This window comes from Antrostomus carolinensis, unplaced genomic scaffold (assembly GCF_000700745.2).
Source record: "Antrostomus carolinensis isolate BGI_N321 unplaced genomic scaffold, ASM70074v2 scaffold18052, whole genome shotgun sequence".
NCBI classification, from domain to species: Eukaryota; Metazoa; Chordata; class Aves; order Caprimulgiformes; family Caprimulgidae; genus Antrostomus; species Antrostomus carolinensis.
Genome location: NW_010299249.1, coordinates 62,505 through 89,557, shown reverse-complemented (window position 1 = coordinate 89,557; position 27,053 = coordinate 62,505). Strand labels below are relative to the sequence as shown.

The window sequence follows — 27,053 nt, the reverse complement described above, 5'->3', positions numbered from 1 at the left end:
TTCTCAATCTCACAGGCTTAATTAGGACAGCTCTAATGAACATGGACAGAGAAGCAAAAGAATATTATGAAGTGATTATCCAGGCCAAGGATATGGGTGGACAGCTGGGAGGATTAGCTGGAACAACCACAGTCAACATCACCCTCTCTGATGTCAATGACAATCCGCCCCGATTTCCACAGAGTGAGTACCCAATGTGTCAGAACAGGCAAAAAGGGGTGACTGAGTTGCACAGCTGGCGTTTGCTCTCATTGCAGTCATTTTCAAACTCAGGACAGTGACAATTAGAGATGGGAAGAACTTTGGATCAATGAAGGAACGTTTCTTCAGAAAATGTCAAAATGGAGCATTCACCAGCTTGTCTTTCAGAAGAGGTTTCTGACCTCCAAAATCATTACAACCAATACTTTTTTTAAATGGTGGGAAATTAATTTACAGAAAAAGGGAAGAAGGTGATCTTTTGTGTCCCTAGACTGCTCATGGCCGTTGCCTTTGGCTGCTAATTGCTGCCCTGATTCTCTTTTCATCCTGTTTCCAAAGGGATGTCTGTCAAATCAGGGACATGTGGTGGTGCTGGAAGTTGAAAGATGATTCATTCGACACTCCATCCAGGCCGCTGCAGGGGAGAGTCTGGTAGCTGTGCTGCCAGTGTAGAGTGCGTTATCATGCAAGCTGCTCTCCCATAAAGGTTCATCTAAACCTTGGCAATATTTAGTTAAACCCTAAGATATGTAACAGCCACAGTTAACAGAATGCAAAAATAGGCAACTCTTATCAGAAACATTACTTTGTATTTACAGAAGTGAATCTCAAAGCAAGATTTGCAATATTTTGTTCTTTCTATTTAAAATTCTTTTAGAGCAATGTTACCTATACAATTCTATATGAATGTTAAAAATTTGAAAGAGTTTTCAGGTTTGATTGAACTAGATCTTTCAAGGGATCTACTTTTGCTGTCCTTTTTTAAAAAAGAAAGCTAATTCTTTTGGTGGTGTAGAACAGTCTCAAGCCATTTTAGTTTTGTCGTTTCTCTCATCTAGCCAAGAAATGAAAACTCCTGCAGTTCCTTTTTTTGCTATTCTTCTTCCCCATCTGTTTCTGCATGTTGCACTGCTAAATCAAAGCACTCCACTAAGATCAGTAAGAAACATCAACTTCCACTTTTCTTCTTCTGGCAGAGCAACTTGTTGAATGCACCATTGCCAATCCTGTTTTGAAGGTGTCATGAATTGTGACTGTTTGATATCAAACTCTCAATTAAGAAATGAGACTAGATCAAATCCCACCCTTGGTGTAATTATGCCTTGTAAAGCTCAATAATTGGTGGAGTTAACAGAGAGAGCACAGCAAGGAGGGTTTGAACATAAAGTACGATGTTAGAGAAGTATTTTAGATACAACATTCCTATTTTTAAAACACTTAAAATAGCAGCTTTCTCTTTCTCTAGGCTTGCTGCTAAGCAAATTAGTGATGCACCAAATGTGCTCAAGACAGAGTTTTTAGGGAGAGGTAGTATATTTTAGTAGAGTAACTGGTAAATTTGGAAGAAACAGGCAAGTTTCTGAGCAATCAAAGCCTTGTTCAGGGTGGAAAAGAAGTTTATACAGACTTGAGAAAGGATTTGTGGTGCTCACAACTTGTGTGTTTATTCACACTGCACCAACTGATCTAATAAAAGATGCCTGTCCTATTAAATCCGTTTCATACCCTCCCTTATATCGCGGCTGCAACAGCACTGGTGTTAATTGCCCTACTTTTCTAGTTGAAGTTCCTGTTTTCAGGTATATTGCTGTTTTGAGAAGAACCCGTTGAACAAACCTGTTGATATGACAAATGCCTAAATAAAACTTTCCCAGGCAATTCAGTCTAGCTGTGGCTTTTTAAAGGAAATCACACCATTGTGGCAGCTTTGGGAAAGGTACTAGGGATTCCCCACAGGGTCTGCCCTGATCTACTCTGTGCATCACTGTGCTGGTTTTGGTTCCTTTTCACAGCCTGTTTTTTGTTCCCCTCTCCCTCTCTGCTGCTTGTGCCAGAGCATTATCAGATGAGTGTGCTGGAGTCCACTCCCGTCAGCTCCACCGTGGGCCGTGTGGTTGCTAAAGACCTGGATGAAGGCATTAATGCGGAGATGAAATACAGCCTCGTGGATGGAGATGGACTAGATGTCTTCGACATTAACACTGATCCTAATTACCAAGTTGGCATCATAACTGTGAGAAAGGTAGCAAAGTTTCCTTTTTATAGTAATTTATACGGCTAACAGTCCTGGTTGCATTTTATGTGTGCAATATTCCCTTATGCCTGTAGTAACTTGGTTCCTGTTACATGACAGTAGCCCCTGTCCTGCTATAAAACATAATTTCTTTAACACTCATTGCTAAAGTATGAAAGCAGACTGCATTCATAGGAGCAATATTTAAAAAGTAGGGACAGCATTAGCATAAATATGTCTTCTCCCACCAAAGGAATGTTCTGATTCACTATTTATCTATTTAAATATTCTCTGTAGCTTAATTATTCTACAATGCAAGAAATTAGATCAATATTTGCATTTGAACTGTACACATTTTTCACTCCAGTGTCCCACAAACAATAATAAAGCATGCCTTAGAATTATTTATAAACCAATAAAACCCAGGCAGTTTTTTTTTTTAATTGCTGCTTGAAGATCCATAAATGCTAATTAGGCTAGAAGAAGCTGTCTCTAAAATGGCAGCTGTGAAACTGCTAGTACTCTGTACCGCAGGCTATGCAGGAAGGAATGGAGTATTTTGCTTAGGCTCCCTGCTATAGGATATTTATTCTACAATCTTACATAAATGCTACAAGTTCAGCTCTGTTTCGAGGTTATGAAATTGTAACCGTATTTCTGCCTAAGTGTATCTAGTGTACTAATAAGGAAGTATAGTCTCCATTTAAATAGACTGGGACTAAATTGTGGACTAAAATGGAACAACACATGGGAGAGATTTGACCCTGCAAGACTCTCTGCCCTACAGCAACACTTTAAAGCATGTATTTATGGTCACCTTTCTCCAAGTCTTGTTTATGCACACTAGTCCCTAAAGTTAAGCATGTTTGCTGGAATGAAATAGATGTAGAATGCAGCCTCTAATGTAATTTTTCACTAATTTATTGATGAAAGAAAATAATTTATTTGGAGTAAATGTGTCAATAAGCTTAACTTTTGTTATTATGAATACAGTTTTACTAGATGTTGATATATGTCAGGAGGAAGAGTTATAAAAATTCATGGCATCAATCATACCAGATATGTACTGGCATCAGGTACATACTGCTCAATCCATCTACTGTAAATAATTGTTTGTAAAATCCTATATATGCCTGTAGCTTTTTGTAATGTTATGATTATCAGTAGCCAAACATTAGGGAAGCTGTCCTTTGAATCCACTCAAAAAAAATCAGCTGACGTTGACAGAAAAGGATATCAAAATGGGGGGAAGGAGAGAGAATTTCTAAACCCACAATGAAATCTTCTTTGAAAGAAAGCAGAGCTTTCCTTTTCATTTTTCTAGACAGATTTCCAAAACAAAATAACTAGCGCTAATCCTGCTTCTATCAAGGACATCAAAAAGTGGGAATTTACAGTTTCAGATAAGACCACTGTTTGCGGTCTCATGGCCACTTATCTCGGCCAACTAATCCCACAAAATGCTGAGCGCCCCCTGAAGAGTGAGAGCTCCTTCAAAGCTCCCTGCCTGTGGTGTGAGGCTAATACTCACCCCCATGACCGCATTTTCCCTTCTCTCTGCCTTCGCTTTCCTGCTGCCGTGGGAAGTAGGGTGGTGGGTCACCCAGCCAGCACGGAGTCCCATGCCTGGGAAGCCTCGCGCTGCCCTCCTGCCCAGCCACTGCCGGTCAATCGCTTTCTCACAGCTGCTCCTGCTAAATCCCACCTGCATGGTGCTCCGCTGGGTACCTGTCTCAGCATCAGGGGAAGAAGAATGAGTACAAGGAGAGGTTTCCATGGAGTGCCTCTCCTCTCAGCTGTGTTTTGCAGCATGCTCAGTTTGCAGGAGAATGCAACCTGCTTGCCCTCCTCATGGGACCAATGTTGGAAAGAGGCTTGAATGTACCTGTGGAAGACAAATCTGATGAGAGGGGGCAGCGATATGAAGGCATTGGCATGTGAGAGGATCAGGAGGAAAACCAGGGTTGACAACGAAGGATTCCAAGGCAAAATGAGGGGGGTCTGAATCCAGGAGTATCAAAAATGTGCTGGCTTAGCACACTCCTTTGATTTTTCTCATTTTTCTAACTTGATAATTCTAGGTGATTATGTCTTTTCCTAATGTAGTTGAGTTGTATAGCTATTAAATATTTCTGTGATTTAACTGCTCTTTTTATAACTTACCTTTTTAGCATACATGCAATGTTTCTCACGCAATTTTCTTCACATGAGAAACCATGAAATATAATGACCTCTTTCTTAGTGTATGTTTAGGCAGCTTTGCATTGCAGATTCCTTGCCAGATGGACAATAAATGTTGCTTGGTCATGTGAATATATTTTATCGCTATTTTTACAATGCATAAATATGCAACTGGTGGACCATAATGACTCTGTAGTAATGGCTAATATATTTGCAGATCTAGCTAAATCCTTGCTGACAAGTGCTATGCCTGCAGTAATCACTGATTTACCAGGTGGAACTAAGGGCAGCAGGAGTAAGTTTCAGATCATCTGTTGGTATCTGCTGACAGAGGTTGCACAGTTCATGCTGTATCACTGCACGGCATCTCCAGTAATAGCAGACTTACCTCCTCCAGCAAGAGAAAACCAGTTCCCATTCCAGTCTTCATTCCCCACCCCCATGTTCTAGATGTTGAGTGAGTTCTAGTTTTAATAATTTCGAGAACTTCAGTCTTTCATCAGGCATTCATATGCAGAGCCTTCATACTGGTAATTTTAATGTGAAAGCATGAGCTTTCGTATGTCACTGCAGTTTCCTCTTCTGGAGAAAGAAGCTGTTGTGGCACTAAAGTACTGAAGCCTTCTCTGAATTCAGGGGCTGTTTTAAGGCCCATGGTGTATAGCCCTGCCTGAGCATGTGAAACTTCTGCTGATGTTGCTGAAACTCATATACATCTCATGGCTGCAGAACTGCCCAGCTGCGCTATTGAGCAGGGCAGAAAAGAGGTGGGCTATGACTGGCCAAGGAGGACTTCGCTGCCACAGTAATGATTTTCGCACCTTTGAATACCAGTTGCTTTGGTGTTCTCTGTTTTCCTGCCCATCTCTTTGCCCTAGTTTAGTGGTAGGTCTTCAAAAGAAAAGCTGGATAGGAAAAACAAAGGCATTGGATGGAAACAGCAGTAACCTTACTCGAGTTTGAATGAGCTGAACCCATGCATGGTAGTTCCACACACAATGCTCAAATCCCAGTGTACAAATAAAGCCACACGTTTTGCAAGCTATTCAGGTAACAGAAGTCCCACTGGGGGACTCTGAGAATTGGGCCATTTCTTTCCTGGTACAAAGTTTGTCTTGCTCAGGATCTGTGCCAGCTAAGGGGATTCAGTTGTGCTGGTTTTTGGCATTACAACTCCCCAGATGAGACAAGTAAAGGGTTGTGACCATTTAGCCACAGTGGGGTGCCTTGTAACTTCTAACTGCAACTTGAGAAGTATGACTGTGTGCTCTGTAAGGTGTACTTCATCTGGTGAAAATCTTTTGTGCGCTTTGGAATGATCTTTCCATGCTGTCTTTCTGGTTGTCAGATGCTTTTAGTTGTCCCTTACTGAAACTGGTAAATTGCACATTAAATACAGAACTCTCCATTTAGGACTAAGCAGGTTTTGGACAGGCTGTATTTTCTTCAGGTACCTGTGAAAAGAAGAAGGAAGGGAGATGAAAAAATAATTTATTGAAAAATTCAGTGCCAGCATCAATTATTTCTATATCCATGTTCACCAAATAAGTAGTTTTATCTAGAAAGGAAATTGAATTCATGAAACTACTAACAAATGAAGCTGCCCACCCTTTATCTATTATCCCAGGAAAGAAAAAAAAAAAAAAAAAAAAAAAAAAGAGCCATTCTCACTTCTTGTTTCAAATAATACTTGAGTATTTTACACAAAGTGGAAAGGCTCCTGCAGGCAGAGGTCAGGGGTAACTCGTAGTGTTTTGAAATTAAACTATTCTCTAGGCAGGGAAGAGGTTCAAATCCCAGCACTCAGCACACCTGGACTGTGAACCTGTGTTTAGGACACTTACTGAGGAGGTGATTTTCACCCTTACTTCTAGAAAGGTCACATTACTGACACAAACTGGAGCCGAATCCCACAAGAGAGGCTGACCATGTGCCCTGCTCCCACTGGTGCCCCTCAGCAGCCTGGCAGACAGGGTGCTCTAGAGGTGAGACTCCAATCTCCTGAGGGAGAACAGAGGGTGCTAACTGGGACATCCACCTCATGTGTGAGCATCCTTGTCCCTGCCACCAGGACCCATTTTTGAGGAACTAACTCTTCCTATCCTTACCATATTTTCCAGTGCTCCCATGCTGTCTGTTTGTGCCCGTATTTTCCCCAAAGTGGAATGAAACACGCTGTGTGAATCGTAATGCAATGGTGGTGTGGCCACTTTTATTTTCATTTCAGCAAGGATGAAAGAATATGTATTCTGAAATAATCTGAAAATATTTCTCCTGGCTTTTTCAGTTCAACTGTCAAATAAAAAAAAACAAAAAAGATGCAGACAGTGCCATTTCTAATACTACTGTTACTCAGTGCTTTATCTCCATCTGCAAATATTCATCTTTGTTACCCTTATGATTAAAAACCATAGTAACTTTTTCTTTAAAAGAAGTATAATTTTATATTAGAAGACATATTTTACTTATAAAATTAAAATTATGTGGCCTAAATCATATGGCTCAGTATGCCTAATGCTAGATATATTGTTTCTCTTCAGCCTTTAAGTTTTGAGAGCAAGAAAAGTTACACCTTGAAAGTAGAGGGTGCCAACCCCCACCTGGAAATGCGATTCCTGAACCTGGGTCCTTTCCGCGACACCACCACTGTCCACATCAGTGTGGAGGATGTGGACGAACCTCCTGTGTTTGAGCCCAGCTTCTACTTTGTGGAAGTGCCCGAGGACGTGGAGATTGGAACCACCATACAGATCATTTCTGCCAAGGACCCGGACGTGACCAACAACTCCATCAGGTCTGTCCTCTCTTTGAGTGTCTCCCCAGGAGCACTCCCTGGTGCATCCAGCTGGTGGGGCAGTGATGGGGCTGAAACAGCACAGGTGGGAGGGACTCTCTTCCTTTGTAGCCCATGATAGTCATCAGTGGGTTTAGTCAAACCTGATCTCACACACTGAGGGGCCCTACTACGACTGCCAAAGCAACGCATGAGCTCAGCCTCGCCTTTTCTGTGATATGGAGAACATCTGCATCCAGCATTGCAATGAACTGGTCAGGCATGTCCTGATAGCACACACTGACAACAAACCCCAGACTCTGGTGCCTTTACTGGCAGAAAACCTGACAGCATCACTGCAAATCTGCTGCTGTACTGAGGGGAAGGTCATCAACTCGATTCTCCTCTCTCCCCCTTCTGTTTCAAAGCCTGCCTTTGTCAACAGCTCAAATACAGAGCTAATTTTGGGGTGGATAGAACGCATACCAATAAATATTCATGAACCACTAAATTATACAACATCTAGTCAAAGCTGCAGAGATAGATATTCCCATAAGGAGTTAAGAAAGGTAAAGGTGTATTTACAGCCATGGGAGCTTCATAGCTGCAACTCAGCAAGGAGCCAAAGGAACAGATTTGTGTGATCACAGTGCTCTTTTCCACAGTGGCTGCCAAGCCAGCCCAGTTTATCAGAGAAGACTGTTTTTCTCTGGGGCCAGCCCACATACTAATTTTCTCAACCTGCAGAAGCTCAGGGTGACTGCAAGTTAATGATCCCTGCAGGTCAGCAGCTTCTCTCATCTGAGAAACGCTTTGGGTGTTGAGCTACTAACCTTGTGTCAGTCCAGCTTCTGAATTGTCTGCAATCAGGAACAGGCCTGGGAAACAGGAAGGAGTTGAAACACTGAATATTTGGAGTTTTTGAAGAAAGTGAAATCTATACAAGCAATTCTGTGGGCTTCAGCGAGAAGATCAGAGCAGACACAGAGGATGTTCTTCTTAATGATATTGCTTTCTGTGTTGCTGCTCTAATTATTTTTTTCATCTCTGCTACCTTATATATATACACCTACCTTTTCTACCTGCATTATAAGGCTATCATACTTCTCATTACATTGCCTCAAATTCTTCAATAAAACTAGGTATTATACTGTCTACATCACAATTTCCTTACCCTAAACTTTTTTTCACCCACATCCTATTTTGCTGATTACTGTCTAGCATTATCCAAACACTGCAGTGCTAATCTGCTTAAAATAGTATAAGAAAAATTCTGTGGACTATCAGAGGGCAGAAGTGTTCATTGTTATTTTTAATGAGGTTTTTCTTAGTTTTCTTCAGAGTTTTCTAGTGACTACCCTGATGAAACAGCAATCTATAAAGCATGGAATGCATCACCAAAGATGTATTAAAAAATAAAACAAAACAGATGCAAACATGCACAGACTCCTTTGTAACTCTGCTCCTTCCCAACTTCCTTCCTCCTTTTCTTCCCACCTTCCTCCCTTCCCACTTTCTTTCCTTTCTTCCTTCCTTCCTCCCCCACACCTTGTATGAACAAACTTAAATGATTAGGGTGGAGGAAACAGGGAAAAAAAAATACCACTTGTAATGCTATCTAAAATGCAAATGTTGGGAATTGGTTCTTGCCTCTTAGGTGGTCTCCTCCATCCATGCCCACCCTGTGCAGTATCAGTCTGGTGATGTTTTAGACTTGCTCTGCATTCAGTTTACACAGGTCAAGGCAAGATAAGAAAACCAAAGTCACGGATACATATTTTGTTACACCATTAAATCTATCTGAAATAAAAATTATGATCTGACCCTTCCTTTTGCTGTTTTGAAGTATGGAAAAGCCAGGACACATTTCAGAAGGGTTCACTAAACATGGGAGAACTAACTCTCAAATCCTCATTTTTCCAGTGTCCAGTATCTGGACTCCCATACTGTGAAGTTCTGATTGCTGGAAATACACCATGATTGTTGTTAAGTGATTCAGAAAGATTACCTGAAGAGCACAGCAGAAACAAGTGTGAAAGGGTGGTATTATTAACAGGAGAACTTAGGTGGAGAATGCAAAGACTCCACCTGTGCCTCTTGACACCGGTGATTAATACCACACCACTAATCACAAGGCCATATTTAATTTCAGCTATTCATTGGCCTTAAACTGTCAGAAAGAAATTCCTTTTATAGCCCTCATACAATAATAATTATTATAACAAAGTATAGCAACACTCATACTTATTTCCTAAATAAATAAAATCCTTCAGAAATCTCTTTATTTACAAAGAGATGGGAAGGAATGGGAAGGAAAAGAAAGCAAACCTGCCATTCCACCCTTTTTGATTCTTCTAGGGGAAAAAAAAAAGTGTAAAAGAACTTCCCAACAACATAGCTCAACAGTATTTTCTATCCTGGTTTAATAACTGCCTATACAAAGATCAGACTGGCATATTTGTTACAGTGAATACATTTGCGCTGAAAGGAGAATATTCAGAAGAATGAGCCCTGTTCAGCATCCAGTATGACTAATGCTTTCAATTCCCATCAGCTTTGAAGAAAGAACCAATAAAAATGAGAATAAGTCTGGGCTCTGTTCTAGGCTGTGGTATTTACATAGGTGGGTGTGTGGCTGTTGCCAGAGGATCTCTTACCATGCTAACACAGCTGGCTAGGAAGGCAACTCATACAAACCCCTGTTCAAAGCAAGGTGATGCATACGAAGGGTATTGGGTATTTTACACACTCTGTGAAACACAATGACAGCTGTCGATCAGCTGCCTCCCTGCCCGGGTTTTCTAGCCTGCAGGTACCACCACACTCCCCTGCTCACAGATGCGAGAAGCTTGTTCCCAGCATTAAACTGACGTGATATTGGCCAGGCAGGTTGAGTAATTATGATGAATCAACCTCACAATGGGAGCTGTTTTTCTGGCTGCATGATATGAGAAAGCCAGTTATCACCCACCTTGCATTGACATGGCTCAGTCAGTAGGATGGTCCAGGATGCAGGTGGAGTTTATTCTCCTGAAGGAGTAAAGAATACCAAATCATAAGAAAGGGAATGGTTCCTCCTCATCAGCCTAGGTGCCCAGAGAATGAGCTGATGTAAAATAATTTTCAACCTGCCTGAATTGTGCCCAAGGAAAGGGCATAACTATTTCACTTAGAAAAAGAAATCGCACTCCTGACAGATTTTCTCTGTAAAGCAGATGTTCCTGTGCCAAGCTGTACCTTGCTTTGAGGCTTCTTCCTCCAAATCTTCCTGTCTTCCAGCTCCATCCAAGTAGTACTCACCATTAAATGCCATTAACCACACGGACTCCTAGTTTTTCGAGCATCTCACTGTGTACCTATACAAGTCAATGGAGCACATAATGAGGTTGTGGAATAATGTGGATCTGCTGTGTCTGACAGTATTCCCATTGCCAGAGTACTTTGTTGGCTATAACATGCAGTTTTCACAGGGGTTGCATAATATATTTAATATGTACTCTTGCAGATACTCGATTGACAGGAGCAGTGATCCAGGGCGGTTCTTTTATGTCGACATTACATCAGGAGCACTGATGACTGCAAGACCTCTTGACCGGGAAGACGTTTCTTGGCACAACATCACTGTGCTGGCTGTGGAGCTGAGTAAGGAGAACGCAGACTGCACATAGATTAAAGAGATTCAATAGACAAAGCAGGCCCAGAGACCCGAATTCAGCATTTCACATGTTCCTTTGCACCGAGTGGGAAACCATATTAACTGAATTACTCTTCTGACATCGATAAGCGAATACCGCTTTTTAATTTTTTTTATGCTCCTTTTCACAGGGTGGTGGGAGGAGTAGAGGCTGGCAATTAAACAGAGTGCTGCTTTTTCAATTCATTGCTATTCCAGGGATTTATTTAAAACTGATGTGTTTTTGCAAGAACCCTATCTCTTCAGAAGGGCGGGTGCCTAAAGCAGACACTGCAAAGGCTACACAGCTGCCAGCCCTAGCTGGGAGGACTGCATGGTGCAGGGACTGGTAGGCAGCAATGATCCTACACTAATAGGTCACTAGTTGAAATCTGCTCTGGTTGAGCACCAAACAAATGTCATCATCACCTGCTTGCTGCAGAAATAATTTGGGCCAGAGTGCTTTGGGATCTTCTAGTGTTACACTGAACGTGTTATGCTTTGGGGTTTTACAGTGAGCTAAAACTCAGCTCAGGATTCATCCATGCCAGGTATTCACCAAGGCTATGAGAACAAGGAGATGCTGATCATTTCATAATATTAGTATGAAAAATTTATCTGAGTTTGAAATACTAAAAGATGTGCACTTCATAAAGGATTCTGGGATATATAAGAAAATAAAATAAAAGGTTCACCCAATCTTCACCTGAAATCTCTTTGGCCCACATAGCTTTTCCTCAGGATCTCCGTTCATCTGCTGAGGGGCAGCAACTTTTCAGAAGCTTGCTGCCAATAGCTGAGTCATTCCTCATGTCCGAGAGATCTCCCTGCACATCCAGGCTCTACCAGAGAGATGGGGCAGTTTGAGAGGAAGCAAGTTTCAAGAAGCTTGCCCAAAATGCAATCAGCCAACTTGAAATTAGCAGATTGAATATTTCATAGGAGTCAAGTTGACTCTGCCACACATTTGCAGGCTGTTCCAGCACACAGTGCCTTTCTGTCCCCTTTTCAGTAGTGAGAGGGGTCGGTGACATGGTAGGATCTCACCTCCATCTATTTTGATGAGTTTTATTTTCAGCCGCCAATGGCCACTGCAATTCCACATCAATCCACATACACAGATGTCCCTGTAGCAGCACTCGAGGGTGAGAGGAATACGAAGGCATGTCTTGCTTTGACTCATCCTCCATCAATCCTGTCAGTTTTGCTCTGTACATGTGCAGCACAATATTTTAATTTAGTGAATAGTTTAAAAAATATCATGGTTGTGCACTCCTGAATAAAGCACCTAGTTTTAAAAGTTAGATCAATATTACTAAGAGCATAAATGTAGACATTCATCTGCCATAGTGACAGGTGTGTTAGCAAGATATGTATGGATCTGTGGGAAACTAGGATTAAATTATAAATTAGGGAGAAACAATTTAGCTTAAGAGTATTCTCTCAATGATATAATATGATGCATGTTATGGATATGGTACATTGAACTTTTAAGAAAATTCCAGAGTGTAAGAAAATTCTCTATTGTTTATTTGAACATATCACTTCTTGCTATAAAGGGAGATATGTTTGGACATAAATGCACTAAGTAGTACGACTAAAAATGATGAGAATACTAATATTCAAGAATTTTATGGATTTTTGCATCTTTTCTGACCTCTTCATAATGTTTGGGGTTTTTTTTCTGCTTAGAGTTTTATTTTATCATTAAATAAGAGGAAAAAAAAACCATGTTTGGGGACAGAAAAAAAACTAAGGAAAAAAATATTCTGTTACCACTTGGTTTGGAAACTGAAGATACGTGAAATGATGTCTGGATTTATTGGCAAAGAGAGCTAATGAACCAGTGGGACAGAAATATCACAAATGATGTCATGCAGAATGTAAAATTTTCATTGCAATTTTAAGCTCCAGTGAAAGCTTTTCTGTACAATTTAATGTGTTATTACATTTTAAACCCCCTTGTACAAAGTATCAAAGACTTGACATCATTTTTGAGTTCAAGGAACATAAATTCTGAGCAAATACATATCTGAACTGCAGAACTACCACTGTCAACAAGCTCTAAATAACAAGCCATCCTTAAAAAGAGTCCATTCCTAATTCATGCCACAAGCACTAAGGCTCAATAAAGAGTATTGCCCAGTCAAAGTGCAGTTGAAAAAAAATCTATGGGGCACTGTCTAAAACCTTTGTTATCTAAATAGTACCATTGGACTATTTAGATAGCAATAATCTAATTAGTCCAATAGACTAATAGTCCCAGGTTGAAGTCTTTCAAGGAATTTGTTTGAAAAAGATGTGATTAGGTAAAAAGCCAGGATAGACAGAGCAGCATTTGCAAGTTCAGTAAGTCACACAACCCGATATGGACCACAGTTCCCAGTGGGAAAATGTCATTTAACATGAGTCAGCAATGAAAAAGCCAGTTTACCTCTTGAGCAGAGTGAGGAGCAGCCCCTTCTCATACATTGCCTTTCTTCATGTTGTTCCTCCTCCTTCCAGACAACCCATCACAGGTGGGCAGTGTCTCCGTGACGGTGAAAGTCCTGGATGTGAACGACAACGCTCCAGAGTTTGCAAGGTTTTATGAAGCTTTTGTCTGTGAAAACGCCAAAGCGGGGCAGGTGAGAAATGTTGGTAACGTCAGGGGTTGGGGAGCAGATGCTGTCCTACATGGAGACAGCGTGCCAGAAAGGGTAAGTGTTGGAAAGAGGGCTCAGCTAACCACACGTCTCATCTGAACTCTCGTCAGCAGCTCTCTGTGCTGCTTTCCAAAGGGATTAGCATCTTCTATAGCATCTCTTTTTTTCTCCGGCAGTAGTTTTCAGTCTCACTGTGCAATACACTTCATGGCTGAAATAAAGTCTTGCCTTGGGCAGGTGCCAGCAGGAGAACACCCAGTGTGTCCTGTAGCAGCAACAAAGAGAGTAGAAGTGTTACGAGAAGTGCTGTGGAGTCAGTCCAGCCCACGTGTGACAGACAAAGCTTACTTTTAAAAGACCTTATTTATAAGACCTTATTTATAAGAGCCTTAAGCAACCCTGGAGTTACGGGAGCTGGACATAACATACTACATCAGCTTCAAAGGGGTGACAAACTGAATCTGTTCTGCCTTGAACTGGAGATGACAAAGAGTTGTAGATAACACAGGACTTCCAGCTCTGCACACCATAAAACAGCACCTCCAAGTACGCAGTGATGCCTCTTTGCTCCTCTCCCTTCCAACACCCCATCAAAGCCCTTGAACAAGGTCTGCCTGTGTCACAGATGGCCATGAGCTCTCCCTCACTGGAGCTGGTACAAGCTCTACTGCTGATCGCTTGAGGGGAGGAGATGTGGTGCTTTGCCACCCAGGGTCCATGATGGGGACTTGCATATTCTGATGCACAACTAACTAGCATAGTTTAAATACACAGATGCACCACTCATGATTTGTGAAGGAAAAATTATGCTAGCAACATCACTGGGTGTTCTCTGAAGCTTCTCCCAGCTTGCTGTGAAATAGAGTGAAACAGTTATTCACTGCTGGGACAACTGTCCTCACAGCTATCACATACAGGATAATTTCATCCCACTAATTTATGGAGGTCCTTAATAATATAGGGAATAGAAATCATTGCCTGGTCTTTTTCCTGGTTTCAAAGGGTGAGTGGCTTAAATAATAAGCTTTCTGAGAAATGCACGCTAATTTAGACTGCTTCTTTCAGTGGAGAAAGCTGAATACTGCTGCCACATTTTGAGAAGTTACAAAATCAGTTTTAAAATGTTGAATAAGACTTTATGGGCCTGTCATTTGCCTTTGAATCCAAAAATAACTTTTGAATGCAAAAACCCAGGTGAAGATTTATTCCTTGTCTAAAAAGATGTCAGAATGTTTACTCAGAGCTGTAGCTCACTGTGCTTCAAGCTGTTAAACCTACTTTACTAAGCCTCTACAGGTGAGGTGACAAATCTCTCTCTGGATTTAGCACTTAGTTGCTTTCCATGGTGTTTTTTATTGCATATGCAGAGTGTCTACATGGTTACCTTTTCTTTCTTTCTTTTCCACTGACATATTGGGAAGAGTTTAATTGATTTCAAATTTAAAGAGTGATAAAATAATCAACCTGAAGCCCTTTTCTACTTGCAAAATGAAGCTGAAAATAAGTATGGGCTTTCTTGCAAGCTCTCTAATGCACAATGCACCTTCTGAACACCCTGGGCCCTCAAAAGAAAAAAACAAAACATGCAGCAGGAGATACAGATGCATGGGAGAAAAGTGACTGTTATTTGAACCAAAATTATTATATCCTCCTTTGTTTAAAATGATATCTATGATCACAGCAAAATAAATGAAGACTGCAAGGTTTTTAGTCTCTTCTTGATTCAGCTGTTGTACCTCAGCAAGATAGTTTTATTCAAATTCTCCAGTTGCTTGTATTTATATACATAAATATATGTTATCTGTTTATTTATTTGTATTATAGTTATTTTGCTTCTCACCTGTTTCTGCTTTGTTCTTGTATTCTGTAGCTGATCCAGACAGTGAGTGCCATTGACAGGGATGACCCACAGGAGGGTCAGCACTTCTACTACAGCCTGGCTCCGGAGGCAGCCAACAACCCCAACTTTACTCTAAGGGACAATCAAGGTAATCAGAGTGGACACAGACAGTTAGCTACTCTAATTCCTAATGCCTGAGTTGGACTTGAGAGGCTGTGACTTACAGTGCGTGACAAAACTGCCATTTCAAATAATACCAAGTGACACCTGCTCCTTAAAGGCAGTGATAAAATGACATATTACTTAATACACTTGAAGGTTATATGATATTTTCTTCTCTATAAATATTCTCTAGCAATAAGCCCCTTTTTCTTCTTTGGGGAAATTTGCCAGTGTTTTGTGCAAATTCAGGTCTTGTGGTCAGGCTGCAGGCATCTCGGATTACTGGAGTGGAAATTACATTCACTCAAAAGGAGATGCTTAAAGGTAGGATAGCAACTGGAACTAGGAGACAAAATCTGAAGGGAATTACATTGCTCTTTTTTTGTAATCTTCATGTTTTCTCCCAGGCACAGAAAGGGAAGGTTCCTGTACTGTTCCAGTCTTCTCCCCCAAGCTCTTTTTTCTTCCTCTTTGCACAGCCTCATTTCCCTAGGAAAGGGAGGGAGGTAGGGAGGAGATGCAGAGCCTGAGGGGGGTAACTTGGCATACAGCTAAAAGTCTGTGTAAGATGTGCTAATTAGAAACTGAAACACCAGTGGGAAGATGCCTGGCAAAACATGCATTTTAGTATCCTAACCAGTGGAATTTGCTTCTTTTGGGGAAGCTTTGGTAGTTTTAGAGCCTGCAGAAAAGCCATGCTGTGGCAGGGCTTCACATGACTACTGCTGATGGAGGATCTCCATGGGCAGACAATGGTGCCAAGGTCAGGTCCACACCATTCTTCATTGGGAAAGACAGACAACCTTGAGTGACCTGGTGCAGAGCTTTGAGAGTTAATATGAGGGGGCTGGATTTCAGTAGGAGTTTAGAATCAGAGAATGGTTTGGGTTGGAAGGCACCTTTAAAGGCCATCTACTCCAACCCCCCTGCAGTGAGCAGGGACATCTTCAACTAGGTCAGGTTGCTCAGAGCCCCATCCAGCCTGACCCTGAACGTTTCCAGAGATGGGGCTTCTACCACCTCTCTGGGCAACCTGTGCCAGTGTTTCACCAAGAAGCTTAGTGTGTAAAGTACCACAAGGAATTTCAGAATAAATGGGGAGAAAGGTACCTGCAGCATCTGTGGCCAGTCTCCAAGCAGAGTGCCTACCTCTGCTCCCACACATGCCACGTTACGCTTATTTCCATAAACCCTGATCTGCGCCTCTGCAGGCATCTGAAAGAGCAACATATAGGCTAATAAAGAAGCCCCTGACTTCACTAACCAAACATCTTTAAAAATGCTACTTGCAGAGTCTGCAGCCCTCCTCCACAGCGTGCTATTGCTTTTTTATCCCAAAAGCAATTTTTTCTATAGTGTCCCTGAAGCTTCCACACACAATTTCTTACATTTTTATCCCTCTGCCTCTCTCATTTTCTCCCCCTTTTTTTATTTTTTAATATATATTGCCAAAATAAGTGAACAAATAAAACACAACTATTGCTAAAACATTTGGCAAACTAGGCTCATTTCATCCCCACGGCATTGTTCTAAAAAAAGAAACTCACAAAATTCCCAGCATCAGATGCACTTTTCTGTCTAAGGCATACTTGCAATAATTTATAGTGACAGCAGTGACTGAATGTCTGTGCCTCCCGCTCTCTGTCAAATACCAGGTTTTGAGATAGAGATAGATATAGATATATAAAATAAGAAGCTTAGGGTATTGTTGGTTACAAATTTGAAATAAAAATGTTGAGTATCAAACTACTGATTATTTGAAATATACACATTAAGGATTAATTTACTGCCTCAGCATTTTGGAGTGCGGTGGTCATTTCAGTAACAATAATTTATATTTATATTTTCATCTAGGGACCACAAAGGACTATATAAATTATATGACTTAGTGACAGAGGGGGTAGATATACTGTATGTCACAAGACAAGAAACAGAACTCACCTTGCTAGGTACAGCCTGTGCACGTAAGCACGAGACAGCAACACTTCCCAGGCTGTGGAAAGGCACTATTAAGATCAGCAGTTGTGCTGATTACTTGGTTGTCCAATAAAAGACAACTGTGTAAGAGAAACTGCAAGACACACAGCCTTCCTGGCAACAATTAAAACTTTGATTTATACTGAGAAACAGATCACAGTTTGCATTCTGATAAGCTGTTTTACATATTTATTTGGCCCTTGTCATTTTACTCTCCGAGAACTTCTTCAGCCTATTCATTCTCCACATATCTCTGTCAGACAGAGAAATCCTATTGTTCTTCACTTTGTAGACAGGGATCCAGGGCAAGGAGAAATTAAGCTACTTACATTCCCAGTTCCTATTGAGTTCAGTAAAATCAGTGGGAGATAGACATGTAAGTGTCTGCAAAGATCTAGGCCTAAATGAGTTCCCAAGGCCATATATGTGATAAAGCAGGGAATTCAGGTAGGGTCTCCCATCTCTTTGGTTACTGATGTATGGCAATGGCAAGGCACCTTCTCCTGCTTTAAAATCCAGGTGAGATTATGCTGGGAAAAAGTTGGCAAAAGAGGCTTGCTGTAAGAATGGGATGAACAACAAAATAAGCGTACTGAATTTCCAGATTAAACTCTGAGCTGATCTTCTGTTGGCCCTTAACTGCAGCCCTCCATCTTTGGGTACCAGGAACTGATGAAGGCAGTAGCTATTTGTGATAGTTTCACTGGGGTAGCCCTTGGCTAGCAGCCAACACAGCTGTTCATCCGTTTTCCCCCCCATCCCCAGGGGACAGGGGAGAGGATTGGGGGCAAGGGTAAGGAGACTCATAGGTTGAGATAAGAACAATTTAATAATTTAAATAATAGAAAACTTAAAATAATACTGATATTAAAACAGTAGTGGCAATGATAACAGTAACAGAATATGCAAATGAGTGATACCCAGTGCAATCACTCACCACCTGCTGACCAAGCCCAGCCTGTTCCCACATAACGATCCCGGAGGAGCGACAATCCCGAACTGAAACCACAATCCTGGAAAAGTGAGAGCCCGAGCGAAAGCCAGGGAGAGCAAAAGAGGGAGAGACCCTCATTAATATACTGACCATGATGTGATATGATATGGAATACCCTATTGGCATATCCAAATGCCAATTTAGCTTATTAACTTAAATCAACCCCTTAGATCTTGCACTTGTAGAAGTGGAAGATCACGAAGTCCTTCACTTCCAGTGACAAAAATGCCAACACTGGGATGTTATCAGTGTCCCTCTCATAACAAGTCCCAGGCTGAAAAGCAAAACACAGCGCTGTTCTAGCTACTAAAAAGAATGCCGGCTCTGTCCCAGCTAAAAACCAGGACACCATTTAAATGGCTGCAGGCATCAGTGTCATACTGCTACCAGGCCTGTCACTGGAAGCCTCTAGCAGCCCTCCATATCGCATTTAAATTTGTCCTAGGAAAATTTTTAGCTATTTCTTCCTTCACCAAAAATGTGGTCTACTTCACACTTTGGTAGAGTGCAAAAGCAGTGAACTGAAAACCCCCAAGAAAAAAATTGTCCCCTTCCTCAAGCCAGTGGTGTCTGTAATGCCTGCTTCCTTGTGCTCTTTCTCCCACCCCTGGTAAAATATTCCTTTATATTATTGCTAACTATTCATAATTATTACAATTAGGTTTTAAAAGCTAAAAAGTTCTGGGCTAACCATCCCCAGTTCTTGTACAGATGCATAGAGAAAGAAACCAAGACTCTCTTGTGAGAAGAGCAGTGGTTAGCTCTGATCTAAAAGTTTGGACCTACACAGAGGTTAATTCCACTGACCTCTCCAGGGAGGTATCTCGCTTCCAGTGGCACATAAAACTGCAGGAAGGAGATGCTCCATGGCTTGCTCTCACATCCACATGAAGCCACCAGCCTGCATGCTCACAGGAAGTACAGCTCTAACCTCCTGCTGACCACACAGGCACAGGACCCACCATGCTGCAGTCTTCAGCATCTCAGCTTAGCGCTGTAGCTAAGTGCTACCACCCAGCCCCCTGCAAGCCAATGACACTGTGTTGGAAGCTGTGATGCAAAAATATTATTCATTCTTACCGTGCTCGCCTTTTTTTTTATTATTATTTTTTTAAATATAACGGGGCTTTCATATCCTCACAAGCCCTCTTCTCTTGATGGCTGGGGCTTAACAGATATCAAATCTGGAAGAAAATTGTGTATTCCAGTTTCTGCCATGCTGCATCACATTCCAGCATGTCCTTCACACTGCCGTAGCACATCCAATCACGTCGGTTTTTAAGGAGTCATACAACAAGCTTTGGCACCAACATATTGCAGTTGCAGAGTAACAGGTAGAGTGATTCCTTAGGGATTATTTGGATGCCTGCCTCATACAAAGGAAAACAAAACAAAAGGGCCAAAATGTAATGCCAAGAGTCACCAAGAGAATTTTATCACCAAGAACTTTTAAGACCTGGGTGATATGGTCAGAACATCACAGCAAAATACACAAATAAATAAAAAAATAAATCTCAAATCTATTTGATTATAGAAACTTGGTTTTGGCCTGAAAAGAGAATAATGGTTAAAAACACCTGAGCTCTCTCACTAGCTGATTTTCTCACAGGTTCACTGCCTGTAACTTATTTTACAGGCAAAGTAACCAGCTCAGAATAATAAAGTCTTTTTCCCTCACAAAGAGCAATTTTACATAAAATGAAGGTTTGCTGTCACCCGAATAGAATTTGTGACGTCTATTGTCAGTCAGTGCATCTTTCAACCAGGAAAGAGAAATGCAACCAAATTACTACACTGTAAGGATGACTCAGACACTTCTATTGACACATCATAAATGCAGACACTTTCCCATTTGCTGCCCTTTGGGCTGCTTTTTCTCATGCTAAAACAGGCCCAGTGATGAAAACGTGTGGTATTAATATCTGAGTAGCACATACTAGAGGGCACATAAACAGCCTGAGGGAGAGAAAGCACTTGCCTGTGTCCCAGGAGAGAGGAGGAAGAGGTTTGCAGGAGGTGAGGGCTCCTGCCCTCAGCATACCATTCGCCCAGGAGCCAAGGGAGCTGCAGAGTGCTGCTCTCTGGTGGGTTTTGAGATATATTCCTGAAAATTATCTGTGTCTGTCCACACTGACTGCACACACTTGGAGCTGAGTGGCATATCAAAAGGTGGTAAAATCAGTAAATACTGACACATAATCAGTTTAAACCAACTTTGGGGATTTCATCTTGCACCTGGTGGTTTTTCCTCAAAGCTCCAGCTCTTGGGATCACATGATTTCACAAGACACTACAATTTCACTATATATGCACACACAGACATGCACATACACTTCAGAATTTTATGCTTTCAAAGTAAAAGCTTGAGATGTCATTGACATGCAAGAAATAAAAGATCCTGAGATTCCTTTTAAAAACACATCACAAATTCAAACTAATCTCATGAACTGTGGAGCCTGACATCTCAACATTTATAGTGACAGTACTGTCTGATGCCGTAAGATTTACAGCACAAAGTATGGAACTTGGAGCATAATTTAAGTCTAGCCGGCAAGTCTAGAGAGTCTAGCTTGAGTTTGCATATATTCCATACCTGGTTGTATAAAGCACTCTTGATTTCACTCCTAAAAGCCATCAAATAATTTCTGATGTTCAGACTACAGCAGATTTACCTGTATGCAGCCTAAGTCTCTGCACTGAAGAAAATCACCCTAGATTTCAATTTTAGCAATGAATTGACAAGGAAATAATAAAGAAATGGAACAATCCTTTGTTGATATTTTGGGGTTTTTCACAGTCTACTTATGATCAGAAGGTTTCTTGCCATTTCCAGGCAGCAGCTCCATTGTGCCAGTCCACCTGGGAACAGCTGATTGGCATCCTGCACTTCCAAGCATAGCAAATGTACATTGGTAACAACCTGGAGATGCAGATGGCCACACTGTGACCTCTTTTGAACCAAGGGAATGCGAGGGGGGGGGGGTGTGAAGAGTAATAAAAGAAACTGCATGAAGCTAAGCTCCCCAAAATCCCACAGCGTCACTCCACAGGGTCAGAGTTTGTAGGTCTGACAAATAGAACAAGTTCCTGTGTTCCCCATTTATCTCACCTGGCCCAAGATTTGCAGACATGTTTGTAAGAAGGGACAATTTTCCTGCAGGTTCCTTTAGACTACCTGTGGCCTAGATTGCATTGGAGACATTCAGCCTTGCACTTTCCAAAAGTCTCTGAGGTCAAAAAGCTTGAAAGTCAGCACTGGCAAAATCATCACTGATCTCTAAAAATTTTGCCTTGGCATTTCTGAGATGAGAATTTAGAAGAACTAATTCCTTAATCCAGTTTCTTTCTGATTTGGAAATTTGGTGCACAGTCTGAGGAATCTGAGGGAGTAAGGAGACAGGAATCCAAATGCCACTGGGAAATTCTGACATTTTAAAAAACAAGCTGAATATGGAGGAAAAAGCCCCAAAGGCAGGAATTTCTCCTGAAATGACCAGCAACATCTGGCTGTTAGGTCACTGTCTTACTATTTTGTTTCAACAGCATCATTTTGATTCATTTTGATACAAGTTCCAATAAAAAACAAGCGGTCACACTAAATGAAGCAGAAAGGTGACATCAAAGCAGAGTAATTCTGACAATGATGACATGAAGCACTCCGACTTTTTTCGATGGTAAAAGTGCCAGTGGAATTGCACGTATTTCACTGAAAAATGTTTAGTTGCAAACTTTCAACTCGCTGCTGCTTTAGGATAGCAAGCCAGTTTTTTCCTTTGTCTTCTTGTTGCCTCAAGCAGATGGCCATGCCATGTATCAAAAAACATAAAGAGAACCTTAACTTGTCCACAAGGCTTAGGCACTCGTGTCTCCAAAATGATGGCAGCTCTTAAGAGTGAGGTCTAGAAAAGCTGCTGAGCATCAACAAACAGGGACAACAAGCTGCCTTCAACTGTTCATTTCTGTCTTGCCTTCTTAAAGCTCTTTTAGCTAAACCTGAAGGCTGTGAGTTTGCTCTGGGCGCTTTGTGTCAGAAGGGGTAAAGGCAACTCATAAGGTATGTATGCCTTGAGGGTTTGGAGCTATGGCTTGAGAAGATACTGGAATAGGGGAGGCAGAGGCAAATGCTGATTAGTGACAAACTGATAAAAAAACAAAGAAATAAAGAGAGAAGATAAATGGATGTGGGTCTAGGGCTGATTTTTTAAACCTTGCTTCTCTGCTGAATATATTTGCTCTGCAAATTATCTCTCATCTCCATTTATTTTCTACCCCTAGACAATACAGCGTGGATTTTGACAAGGCGCTCTGGCTTCAGACAACATGAGCAGAACACCTTTTACCTTCCCATCCTGATCAGCGACAACGGCCGTCCCGTGCTGAGCAGCACAGGCACGCTGACCGTGCACGTGTGCAGCTGCGATGATGACGGCATGGTGATGTCCTGCAATGCAGAGGCCTACGTCCTCCCAGTCAGCCTAAGCAGAGGGGCTCTCATTGCAATCCTTGCCTGCATCTTTGTCCTGCTAGGTAAAGCCTTGGCTTCTTCTTGGGAGAGGAGGACAAACTTTTTGGTTCTGCTATAAAGGGGCTGAGCATCTTGCATGTGTTCTGTTTCCTTGCCTGCCCGGGCCTTCTATGTCCCCTGTTAGCTGTTGGTATCCAAAGAATTTCAGTTCCCTCATTCAGTGTCTTGAGTCATGAGATACTAGTTCAAAACACACATTCCCTGAAATTTCAGAGGATCCAGTTGGAGAAGCAGTGGAGTAGGATACATGAAAAATTCTTTAAAAATGCCTCAGTTCTGGCTCTGCAAAGGACCCTAGATACTTCAGTCTAAAATTCCAGCCCTGGAAATACAGTTATCAGGTGACAGCCTATTTTCAGTTGTATAGTAAAGACCTCTTGTGCTTGTATGACCACTTCTCCCCATGCTAAGAAGCATCTGCATCTCATTAGCACCAAGCAACTGACAGTAGGTCTACCCAGCCCAGGGCAGTGCCTTACAGATAAACAAAAAAGTGCTTTGGAGCAGGCTGAGGAGCTAGCTCTGCATTTTGCCATGTAGGCAGACATAAAACCATGGTGCCTCAGCACCATCCATCTATGTGACATGCAGCATCCAGCCCAAGGGGTGTCCCCAAAGCAGGCTGCAAAACCCAGCTGCACAGCAGGAGAAAACTATCTCTATGGAGCTGCGTGTCCCTGCAGAGAAACCACTGCCAATACCTGATCAGGCTAGATTAAAAGTAGCTCAAGTATCGCTACAGAGCATTGTCAGGCACCGCTGGATAGACATGTCTTAAGCGTCACCAAGAGTTAAGAATTAAGGTGAGAAAAGGAACAGATTAGTAGGACCTCAAGCTACTAATTTTGACAGGGTGGGGTGGGGGGACGGGACAGGATACGACACGGTATTTCTGCACCCCTCCACCCGCAAACATGACAGCTCTTTAAATCCAAGGGGCTAGCTGGGCTCATTGAGGGAAACACAGGGCAGTAGAGAGTTTAAAGCCTTTTCAAGATCTGTCCCCTCACTGACAGCCCCATGTCTTGGTTGCCTCCCACAGTGCTGGTGCTCCTTATCCTCTCCATGCGGCGCCAGCGGAAGCAGCCGTACATCATCGACGAGGAGGAGAACATACACGAGAACATTGTCAGGTACGACGATGAGGGCGGCGGGGAGGAGGACACGGAGGCCTTCGATATCGCCGCCATGTGGAACCCACGGGAGGCCCAGCTGGTGGTGAAAAACCGTCAGGACATGCTCCCTGAAATAGAGAGCCTCTCCCGATACGTGCCTCAGGCATGCGTCATGGACAACAACGTCCACAACTACGTGCTTGCCAAGCTGTACGAGGCTGACATGGACCTGTGGGCACCTCCCTTTGACTCCCTCCAGACGTACATGTTTGAAGGGAACGGCTCGGTGGCAGAGTCACTCAGCTCCCTACAGTCGGTGACGACAGACTCAGACCAGAGCTACGACTACCTGACAGACTGGGGGCCGCGCTTCAAAAAGCTGGCCGAGATGTACGGTGCCACGGACAGCAGCGGGGCTCTGTGGTAACGGTCCAGGAATGGCAGAGGGGTTTCCATGCAAAACAGTGTCCTGTTACGTCTGTACTCATCAGATGCTTCCATGGACATGGGTGAGGCCTCCTAAAAAATAGCAATACGGTGCTTGGATGAGAATGGCAAGGGTACGAATTAAGGTCTCTCTGGATCAGCTTTACTCAGTTAAATTCAGTCACATTTTTGAAACAGTGAGAAGCAGAAGGAAGAAAGTTTTTTCCTGGTTTTTACAGCAAAATTGGAAAGCTCCACAACTGGAATATAATGACATTACTCTCTTTATCTCTTCCTCCCTCTTTCTCTCTCTTACTTGTACATGGCAGCTTACTGAGCTCTATAGGTCTGGGTTCAAAAATCTGTAAACTGCAACTGTAATCTCTGACTTGCTGAGAAATTACCAGCACAGAAAAGTGGTTCCCCACCGGTTATTTTTCCCCCCATTAAAAAGGAAAAAAAAATTGCTCGCTAACAAGAGGAAAAAAAAAAAAATACCACAAAGCAGAAAATTGAAACTGGAATCTTAGAGGGCTCTTTGTAAACTAAACCTCCTCTCTCTGTTGCTAACAGAGTCCTTTTTTAATCCTTTAGAAACAAGACTGAGGGTTTTTTTCCACCTGGCCGAGCAGGCTGGGAAAGAGGCTTTGAATCTGCTCTAGTTTAATGGCTGATCTATGAGCGTTAACACTAATCCATCTCCTATCAAGTTTGTGTAAATTTATTCTCAGCTCTTTAAAACCACGACTCCCCTAAACTGCTCAGAACAAAACCAGAAAATCTGCCTCTTTTGCACTGTAGATGTCTCTTCCATGTGCCAAATGTGAAGATTAGATTCTACCAATGAAAGCCAAATAAATTTAAATAAAAAGAAAATGCTATATTTGGTAACTACATGGGTTAGATGGGCTTTCCTAATCTGTGTGAGGTCAATCCAAGGGATGTTTACATACTGTAGATAACCTACTTGAACAAATGCAGTATTATAGACCAATAAATGGATGTAAGAAAATTACATGTATAAGTTTTGTATATTTGTTAATTTTGGTAATAAATATGATGTACTGCATACAGTACAGTACCTTAGCACCTCTTTTAATAAAACTTAAACAGAAGGGAAAGTCTGATGGGAATTTATTGACTACTTTGCAAACAGCAGTTAGTGTTTATCTGTGGCTTTACATGCCTTGAGCATCAAGAAAAAACTGTTCATCAGCATCATGTCAAGGAGACAAGCCTTCAGTTTGCAGGTTCGAGCAGATTGTCTGCTTCTTTTATCTTTTATTATGTTCACTTGGACAGTGTCCTTAGCAGTGAATCGGCCCAAGTGCAGCCCACCAGACTGATTACTTTTATATTCCAACCATGCTGAAGTCAAAAGAAAGTCTTGGCTGATTTTTTTGAAATGTTATGGCTGGGGCACTGAGAAACCAGTTACACAGCCCTGATGGATTCTCATGCTTTCAGAGACATGACAGACTGTAACATGACATCTCCATTTATGGTCATTCTTACCCTGCAATCAAAGTTTTAAGCCTCGATCTTATCTTGTTTACATGTGTAAATAGGAAGTGCCAGAGAAATTACCCTAACACAAGTTTCATGGAACGTGGTGAAGGGCTTCTGAAAGCAAAACAGTCTGCAATGACATTTGCAGGTTTCTTTCTAGCTAAGGACTCTCTCCATCTCAAATTGCCCAGAAAACAGACGTGCAGAGATAACCACCCACTTACCCTACCTTTACCATGTGCGTACTGTGCTCAGTTTCTGTTGCAGAGGTACACAAAACACTGCTGCCTCTACTTTGCCTAATCTTAGCCTGTACCAATTTAAGTCAGGAGTCTTGTTTCCACAGACCCGTACAAAGTCGTGCAGCCCTAGAGAGCCAGGCAGCCAGTAAGGAAAAAAGGTTTAGTGACTTCTCAAACGTTTGCTCAACTGACACAATGAAAATCTGTGCCTTCACAAACATAATAAGCCATGGGTTCTGCTTATCACCTGAACCAGCATATATCATTGCAGAAAGAGCACTGAAAATTATGTGATAATAATTCTTCTACCCATCCTGTAGCACTTGCCCTCACGTTTCATATTGATTTTACAACACTAGACAAAGAACTGCAAACACCACGATCAAGGAAGTGGTGTACAGCACAAAAACTGGTGTTGAGACTTGTAAGAGCTTCCTCACTTCCTGACACAACATAGAGAGGACACCTATTCCACCACTTCCCTGTCTGAATTAATCATCAGTTTTATATATTTTAAGCAGATACCTGTTTATTCTTAAAACTCCCAACTGTTAAGACTCTGTAACCTTTCTAGGTAACCTCCACTGCATCAACACATTCAGTTCTGAAAGTCTTCCCTGGGAAGTACAAAGCAAGTATCCTTTGCTGCCCCACAAGCCTGCAACGCACATAGATGACGTTGTCTCTTTGTAGAGCTCCAGTTCAGTATTTTCACACCATTACTGTCTCTCTTTTTAGTCACAGTTTACACTAACAAAAAGTTCTCCATATCCCGA

General features: G+C 41.9%; 1 protein-coding gene across 1 annotated transcript; it reads left to right on the top strand.

Annotated features, from left to right (window-relative positions):
- On the top strand, positions 1-25,594 carry CDH20 (cadherin 20). The gene is made up of 8 exons (XM_010162733.1): positions 1-183; positions 2,037-2,224; positions 6,937-7,190; positions 10,675-10,811; positions 13,348-13,469; positions 15,358-15,475; positions 22,736-22,987; positions 24,028-25,594. Exons 1-8 carry the CDS (start codon positions 36-38, stop codon positions 24,525-24,527), a joined length of 1,719 nt encoding a protein of 572 aa, XP_010161035.1. The 5' UTR covers positions 1-35; the 3' UTR covers positions 24,528-25,594.
- The last annotated feature ends 1,459 nt before the right edge of the window (positions 25,595-27,053 follow it).

Excerpts from the sequence above, each read along its gene's own strand:
- CDH20 (XM_010162733.1), top strand. The coding sequence starts at position 36 with ATGAACATGGACAGAGAAGCAAAAGAATATTATGAAGTGATTATCCAG. Across the intron at positions 13,470-15,357 it reads AAAACGCCAAAGCGGGGCAG|CTGATCCAGACAGTGAGTGC; the intron begins GTGAGAAATGTT and ends TGTATTCTGTAG. Across the intron at positions 22,988-24,027 it reads CTGCATCTTTGTCCTGCTAG|TGCTGGTGCTCCTTATCCTC; the intron begins GTAAAGCCTTGG and ends TGCCTCCCACAG.